General features: G+C 39.0%; 1 protein-coding gene across 1 annotated transcript; it reads right to left on the bottom strand.

The window, feature by feature from the left end:
- Positions 1-557: 557 nt before the first annotated feature.
- LOC100494927 (serine protease inhibitor Kazal-type 1) lies at positions 558-6,315 on the bottom strand. Its single transcript, XM_002939811.3, has 4 exons — positions 6,197-6,315; positions 5,487-5,527; positions 4,566-4,675; positions 558-1,192 (listed from the first exon to the last, which is right to left on the bottom strand). Exons 1-4 carry the CDS (start codon positions 6,249-6,251, stop codon positions 1,147-1,149), a joined length of 252 nt encoding a protein of 83 aa, XP_002939857.1. The 5' UTR covers positions 6,252-6,315; the 3' UTR covers positions 558-1,146.
- Between the last annotated feature and the right edge of the window lie 2,961 nt (positions 6,316-9,276).

Raw genomic sequence — 9,276 nt, 5'->3', positions numbered from 1 at the left:
CCACTGTCATGGAAGTCAAGGTATCAAGGAATGCCTGGAATTGACATGACTACTCCTTGGCAATGGGAATGTGTCCTGCAATGTTTTATGACATTGTGAACACAGGGACATTTAATAAGTTTAAAAGGAGAAATTTATATGGACCATTGATTCTAGGAACCTTTCTTTGGCCTTTACAGACAAAAAGGGAGCAAAAAGGGGCAAAAAATAACAATGTTTTCTTCAGGTCTAGTAAGTCATGTTGACTGTTGTTCTCAGTTGGTTACATTATTTGCACCTATTCTGCTCATTGTCTTTACATTACATGGGACAGACTGGAGCAGACCTTATATGCAAGTATTTGTTGATTTAGTCAAGGGGGGAATTAAAAATTGGTAATGTCTTCTATAGAATCCATGCTCATTGGAATGAAATTAGCATTTTTATTTATTGAATGAAATACATCTGGATTATACAGGTTGCTGGGCTACTTAGCTGTCAGGGTCTCCTTTGCCTTAACCTAGTTGGATCTGTCATTTCTATGTATTGTATGACTTGAGCATTCAGTCCAGGACCCATTTACTCATTCAAATCAGATAGTTTTATTAATAGTTAATTTGTTTTGATTGACTTCAGTCTTCATGCTAGTACATTCATGTATATATTCAGTCGGCACATTTTGGATCCTGTTAGCTTTCTGGTATTGATGGTGTGTTTACTCTAACAATGTTCCAATTCTTGCTTCTGGGCTATATCTATGTTTCATCATGAAAAATAAATCTAGGAAACATGTTGTTTCTATGTGAATATGTGTTGCCTTATTTGTGAAAGACAACTGAATTTCTTATCTCGTCAAGTTAGAACAGTTCCTCTCCTGCACTGCTGCCTTCATACCCTCTCTGATTCATGGCTGCTTCTATGGCGAGGCAGAATACATGCCTGGTAATATTATAAACTGCATATTATTACACTGTATGCAAAATGATTTTAGGGAAATTTTTTTTCCATTCAGGATGTTACCGTTTGTAAAACTACATTTTCATCTACTGTACTATATGCTGATAGGAAAATTTTATTTGGTGCTCATCAAGGCAAATTGTATGGATAGCAAAGCATAGAGCTGGGAGATGCATCAAGGTTTGTCTTTAGTGATGAGGAAAACACTGCTTAACAGCTTCCATCTCTGATGACACGAAGATGAATGTTCCTCTTCCTATAAGTAAAAAAAGAACAAAGCTGTTGGTTGAAGGTACTTTTTGCCACTAACAAATTTGCAAACATTGTTAAATTATGTTTAATATGAGCCATGTGCTGATTTTCTCATAGAAAGTCTTGGCAACCTGTAGTCCAAAATAAACATGGCTTTGTAACATAGCATACACAAAGTACCTGGGACTGATGATCTGCCTCTAACTCATGCCCGCTGCAAACAAAGTTTTCTCTCTGGATACATTTTTTTTGTATTGCAAATTTTTATAGAGCTGTTAATGAAATAAATGACATATTGCACAGCAAAGCCACTTCTTCACTATTCTAAGAAAACAAGAGTGCAGAAAAAGAAGCTGATAAAACACAAGCAACTTTTCTGAATAAAGGGGTCTTTCTGTAATTTGGATCTCCATACTTTAAGTCTACTACAATATCATTTAAATATTAATTAAAAACAACAGGATTGTTTTGCATTCAGTAGGATTCAATACATGTTAGCTGGGATCAAGCGCAAGGTACTGTTTTATTATTACAGAGAAAAATGAAATATGTTTTAAAATGTAGAATTATTTGAATAAAATCGAGTCTATGGGTAATGACCTTCCAGTAATTGCCAAAACACTATTGCTCTACATCAAACTAGAAGTTATTTTGAACATGAGCTTCTCTTTTAAGTAGTTTACAAATGTCAGTTTCTTAGGGGCACATTTACTAATTCATGAATCCGAATGGGAAAAATTCGGATTGGAAACAAACATTTTGCCACTTTTGTCGCGACTTTTTCGTAGCCGCTACGACTTGTGCGAATTGTCACGACTTTTTCGTAGCCATTACGATTTGCTCGTATATTGTCGTGACTTTTTCGTATTGAGCGCTCGTAAACGGCGGGCAAAACTTTCTGACTTTGCATGATTTTGGAAGCCTCTCATAGGACTCAATGGCACTCTGCAGCTCCAACCTGGCCCAAGGAAAGTCTCTCATAGGGCTCAATGGCACTCTGCAGCTCCAACCTGGCCCAAGGAAAGTCTCCCATAGGGCTCAATGGCACTCTGCAGCTCCAACCTGGCCCAAGGAAAGTCTCCCATAGGGCTCAATGGCACTCTGCAGCTCCAACCTGGCCCAAGGAAAGTCTCCCATAGGGCTCAATGGCACTCTGCAGCTCCAACCCGGCCCAAGGAAAGTCTCCCATAGGGCTCAATGGCACTCTGCAGCTCCAACCCGGCCCAAGGAAAGTCTCCCATAGGGCTCAATGGCACTCTGCAGCTCCAACCTGGCCCAAGGAAAGTCTCCCATAGGGCTCAATGGCACTCTGCAGCTCCAACCTGGCCCAAGGAAAGTCTCCCATAGGGCTCAATGGCACTCTGCAGCTCCAACCTGGCCCAAGGAAAGTCTCCCATAGGGCTCAATGGCACTCTGCAGCTCCAACCTGGCCCAAGGAAAGTCTCCCATAGGACTCAATGGCACTCCACAACTCCAACCTGGCCCAAGGAAAGTCTCCCATAGGGCTCAATGGCACTCTGCGGCTCCAACCTGGCCCAAGGAAAGTCATGATACTGAAGCTTGAATGAATCCGAAACTTTCGTACTCGGCGCAACGGCTACGAAAAAGTCACGACAATTCGTTCAAGTCATAACGCTACGAAAAAGTTGCAACAATTTATAAAAAAGTCGTAATGGCTACGAAAAAGTCGCGACAATTTACGAGAAAAAAATCGCAAAATACCGATCATTATGAAAAAACGCATTCGAACGCTTTTCGGATGTTTGTGGATTAGTAAATGTGCCCATTAGAGTAAGGCCCTTATTTTCTGATAAATGTCCCCCTTTCTCATTTTTTATTTTAACAAAGACGCAAAAGGAGAGCTAAAAAAAAAAAAAAAAAAGAAAGAAATCCAATCTAACTAAAAGACTGCTTTTGTACTTCCAGTCCCCAAGATAAGCTAGTAAAGTATTAGCATATCAGTAATTATTAAACCTTAAACCTTAGTCAGCTGCATGATTCCCATAGGAAAATATTTGAAACAAGGTCTAATGATGCACTGTGTTTGATGAAAGACAAACTTGCAGCCAATGCCAATTTTAGGAAATGGTGTAAGCTGTACAAAGATCATATTAGTGGCATTTGCTGCCAGTTCCACAGTGCATTCCAAAACTTTTGATGTTTGACAAGGCACCAGTGTGTCTATGAAATGCATTAGATTTTTGTCTTGCTTGGAGTCAAGACTGTTTTTATGTAAGGAAATTAAATATATATTGTAAATTAATTTTGCCCACAAAACATTCTTTTGTGGCATTGCTACAAAATAAATAAGTATACGCACCCCATGAATAATACTATTTTTAAAGAAAGCAAATCTAATACATTAAACCTCAATCACATAACCCAAGAATTTTACCCACACAAAGATATGTAACAGCAGGGTAGTTCCACAAGCCTCAAAAGGTAAATTCTTCCCTAAATACTGTTACTGAGAACGTTTTTTCCTACTCAGAAAGTAACTTGAATTATTAATACAGTGATTTCAATTTTCAGTATATTGCCAGTGTCTATTAAGAATGGCTGGGATATTAAATAAGTGATCATTTCCATGTCTAAAATACTTACATGTATAATTCAAAATACATAAATTCAAGGTAAATGGAATTAGAAATCCAAATCATTACTTCTTTTATTGGAGATAAGTACCAGGAGTAGGGGTAGGCACAAGCTGAGGGAATGTGTGTGCTGTCACAGAGTTCTCTCGTGAGTTGGTGGTGAAGTAGCAATGTGAGGGGGCATTTTGGCAGGCAAGCCGGCGGACAGGCAATGAGGGGAGGGTGGAAAGAGGGAACAGGTGCAAGAGGTACTTACCATGAGTGGCAGTACCTTTTTGGCCCAACTCTGCTTAATACCCATTCCAATGAGGCACAGTTTACACAGCTGCTCTGCTCCCTTGTACTATTGCCCTTTACAGCCAAGGCTCTGATACATAGAATACAAGAAATGTTCCACAGGTTCCTTCATCTCCTGCCAAATTTTTTCTTTGGAAGTACAGGTATGGGATCCATTATCCAGCACCCCATTATCCAGGAAGCTCCAGATTAAGGGAAAGCCATCTCCTTTGACTCCATTTTAATAAAATAATTCAAATTTTAAAAATGGTTTCCTTTCTGTTTGTAATAATAACAGGACCTTGTACTTCATGGTAACTAAGCTGTATGAATCCATATTGGCGACAAAATCCTATTTAATCTTTAAAAGATTTTAAGTAGACCTAAGGTATTATGATCCCAATGACGAAAAGATCCCTTATCCGGGAAACCCCATGTTCCAGGCATTCTGGACAGATTTAAATTCTCTATATGCACATTATATAAACATTTTAGCATTTTACTTACAGGTTTTCTGAGCAGAGAAGGCATTCGTTCTCGTAGGAATTGTTGTCACTTCCACACACTGGGCTTCGAATTCTTGGGCAGCCATTTACCATATAGGATTCACATTTAGGCTGCAAGATAATTGTATTTTAGGATTATCATCACCAGTTTTCTAACTCCCTAGCCAATATACCTATGAATTATATCAGCTAAAGGAGGAAATACAATGATGTATTACAATAATGCTAAAATACTATGAAAAGTTTCATATTATTTTTTGTTTGATTTTTATATTTGCATATACTATTTTTCATTTAAATTTCTATGAAGCAAAGAAAGAGTTCACAAGAGCTTGGTCTAACTCATGCTGTAGTGTTGAGTATATTGTTATTGTTGAACTAGCCAGCTCCAGAATGTAGGTTAGACCAAACACAGACATATGGGTGATTCTAGCAGCTGGTCAACACCAGCACTAGCGATTTCTTTGCTTCTTTGCTATTTTCACTTGAGCTACTGAATTAAAGGTAAGTGCAACATGGTCTTACTACTAGGTCACATTGTTACTGGGGAACTATATTTAGTACATCAATAGACAGTGTAGGACAATTAAGGGTCTTCATGTGGCACACAAGCTTACACATTTACACCCCCATAACTAATAAAAGGCACTAAGTTTGCCCAGGTACAGTAACCCATAGCAACCAATAAGATGTATGCTTTTAAACAGATGACCATTGCTATAGGTTACTGCACCTTGGCAAACTTAGTGCCTTTTATTACATTACCCCCTTAGTCCTTTCCAACAATTATTTATATTCTTGTATATATTTATGTATATACAGCCTAAATTTTTTTTTTCTTTGCGTATGTATATTTTTACGTGTTTTATATATACAGATCAAGTCATTTAGTACAGATGGTGCCATGCATGGTAGTTTTTACCTCTCGTCCATTAGTAGATTCTGGAACAGCTTTTATATATCCTGTAATTAAAAATAAAATGCACATATGTAACTTGATGGTAAGAAATCAAAAACATGTACCTTAAAGAGTACATTATGAAAAACAACGTAATTAATAGTAGAATTCAAAATTAATATTGTAAGAACGCGTGAATACACGTTGACAATTTAATTTCTTATATATAAAATGCTCTTAAATAAGACTGACATTTTTTTTTACATATCTTATCTCATGTTTATGCAGAAAACAGAAAGCTTCTGACTCATGTGTGTTTAGGGGCAAGGAGTCCCTTGACCGTAACTTTAATTTGGGTGGTTGTCTTTAAAATTATTGGAACTCCAGTGAGAAAGCTTAGAAATTTAAACACAGTAGATATAATAGTAAGGTCATTAGAATGGAGGCTGCAGAAGAATGATTTTTTATCAACTAAACAAGGTTAGTAAAGGTGTATGAAACCACCTTTCAATGTTTTGGGCTATAGTTTTATATTTATAAATTATAATAACTCCAAAAAATAATAATTATAAAACAAAACAAAACATAATGCTGTGTGATTTAAAGATCCATGGTCTAAGGGTTTGGTTAAAGCAAGATTATCAGAAACTACCTGTCTTCTCAAAACATCACTCTTTTTAGAGAACAAATTAACAATATTTAGTATTAAAAAAAACAACTGTAATTTACAATACCTGCAAAGCTGCAAAGCAAGAATGCCAGTAGGAGTAGGTTAATGAGAAGTTTCATGTTTGCCTTGTAGCTTCACTTAATTGCACCTGTAATGATATCAGACTCTGAGTATCTGAAAACAGCTGGAGGATAGCTAATATATATATACACACCATTGTAAGTACCACCCAACTTATCTGCACCTCTGTTAACCATTAACAGAACTTGCTTTTCACAAGAACATTGCATGACGTATGTGTTTATGAACCCAAAAACTCTAGTCATGAAAAACATACATAGGCAGATGATATCAGATGTTGGATTACTATAAGGGAAAACGATGAGCTCATACAACATCCCATGTACACATGGTTTTGAAATAGGCAAGGTCAACTAATGTGATAAGTGTCTGGCTGGCATATCAGCACCCTAACAATTTACAAAATACTTGTTTATTGAAATAGGCTGTTTCTTATATAAAGTCTTACCTACACTCAACTGGCAGTTAGTCTTAGGCTGACTGTGATAAACCACTTTGAATGACTTTATACTATAGTTAATTATGAGTTAGGCAACATATGTCGGTAACTATGGATATGGAAAGAGTTATTTGTGTATAGTACAGAAAAAAATAAAATTATTATTATGTATAACAACATTAACATATGTTATGATATTTATTATTAGTATATGTTTTATTCACATTTATTTTGCATATTATTATTGAAAAAACAATATTATCAACTAGAAAGGGAAGTTTGAGAACAAACTTCATGTTGGGTTGAAAAACTTGAAGTCACTGAATGAAATCTGATCTCTCTACCTGGCTCTGCCCACTTTTTCTAACCTTGGGCCACAGTTATATAGTAAAAAACACTGTGTAAAATTTGGGGACCCTGGTTTTAATAGTGTCTGAATAGCAGCAATTTAGATTTCCCCACTGAAAGTCAACAAGTGACATCTGATTGGCGGTTGGTAGCTCCGCCCACATTTTTTAACCTGGAACTGCAGTTACCCAGTGACTAACTCTGCTAAGTTTAGGGACCCGAGGATTAATAGTTAAAGAATTGCAGCAGTTTAAAGTTAAACCAATAAAAGTCAAATGGTAAATCGTGATTGGTGGTTGGTGGGTGCCCACTTTTTCTAACCTCGAGTCGAAGTCACCCAGTGACAAACAGTGGGCACCCTGGCATAAATAGTGTGAGAATGGCAGCATTTTAAATTTAAACCAATAAAATTCAATGGATGAAATCTGATTGGCTGTTAGTGGCCCAACCCACTTTTCCTATTTTTGAACTAGACTACCCCAGTGACCAACTTTGCAAAGTTTGGTGAGAGCATTTCACACTTTAGCATTGAAAGTAAATAGGTGAAATGTGATTGGCTGTTGGTGGCTCTGTCTACTTTTTCAAAACTAAAACCACAGTTACCTTGTGCCTTACTCTGCAAAGTTTTGGGAACCTGGTGTTATTACTGTGAGAATGGCAGCAGGTTGGAGCAGGCCAAGTCAATAGGTAAAACCTGATTGGCTGTTCACTGCTCTGCCCACTTTTGGGCATCCAACAGTCATCATATTTTTATTCAGGCTGACCCCATGACTATGTGATTGAAGTTTGGGGAGTGTAGCCTCAAAGCTGTAAGATTGGCAGCAGTTTCAATTTCCCCATAAAAGTCAATGGATGACAATGGTTGTTGGCCCCTCCCACTTTGGGGTCATCCAACAAATGTTGCTGTTTCATTCGGAGTGACCCCACTATTATGTTATTGAAGTTTGGGGGATGTAGCTTCAAAGCTGTAAGTGTGGCAGCAGTTTGAAAATCTTTGCTGTCAAAGTCAATGGGAAAATTGGGGAGCGGCGCCAAAAAAAGACGAGGGGCGGGATCACTTAGAAAAGCACAAGCAACCTGCTCCGCTATAGGGCGAAGAAGTGTGGAGAGTTTGGATGTTGTACCCCTAAAACAGTAGGAGGAGCAGCGTTTAGAAAATGGGGGGCGCAAAGAAGAAGAAGAAGAAAAAGTGGAAGAATAAGCTGAAGTAGAGTAGATTATGTTGGGTTTTTCAACCCAACATAATGATAGGTTTCATGACAGCCCCTGTAACTAAAGATCAGACCGTACCATTTTATTGGAGGGGGGGGTCAGGCAGTACCATTTTGTTGGCAGGGGGGTTGGACCCTACCATTTTAATGGAGGGGGGGTCAGACTGTACCATTTTATTGGAGGGGGGGATCGGACTGTACCATTTATTGGAGGGGGGATTGGACCGTACCATTTTATTTGAGGGGGGGATCGCACCGTACCATTTATTGGAGGGGGGGGGTCGGACCATACCATTTTTTGGGGGAGTGTCTGACTGTACCATTTTATTGGAGGGGGGGTTGGACCGTACCATTTTGTTGGAGGGGGGGTTGGACCGTACCATTTTGTTGGAGGGGGGGTTGGACCATACCATTTTGTTGGAGGGGGGGTTGGACTGTACCATTTTGTTGGAGGGGGGGTTGGACTGTCCCTTTTTGTTTCAGGGGGGGTCACACCGTACCACTTTAGGGGGACGAGGGGGTGATAATGATACATTTTCATGACCCCCTGTAACTAAAGATCGGATCGTTAGCAGTTCACTGTCATTCACTTTACTTTCCCCTCCACACTCACCCTGGCATCAAACCAATATAAATGGTGGGGCGCTAAGAAGAAGCGGAAGAATAAGATGAAGTCGAAGAACAGTAGGTTGGGTTTTTCAACCCAACATAATCATACAGTTTAATGACAGCCCCTGTAACTAAACATCAGACCGTACCAATTTTGTGGACGGGGGAAGGGGTTGGACCGTACCATTTTATTGGAGGGGGGGGTCAGGCAGTACCATTTTGTTGGTAGGGGGGTTGGACCGTACCATTTGGTTGGAGGGGGGTGTTGGACCGTACCATTTTATTGGAGGGGGGGGGTCAGGACATACCATTTTATTGGAGGGATGGTCGGACCGTACCATTTTATTTGGGGGCGTCGGACCGTACCATTTTATTGGAGGGGGGGGTCGGACCGTACCATTTTATTGGTGTAGCCTCAAAGCTGTAAGATTGGCAGCAGTTTCAATTTCCCCATAA

Source organism: Xenopus tropicalis, chromosome 3 (genome assembly GCF_000004195.4).
Source record: "Xenopus tropicalis strain Nigerian chromosome 3, UCB_Xtro_10.0, whole genome shotgun sequence".
NCBI classification, from domain to species: Eukaryota; Metazoa; Chordata; class Amphibia; order Anura; family Pipidae; genus Xenopus; species Xenopus tropicalis.
This window is presented reverse-complemented; position numbering and strand designations above follow the sequence as displayed.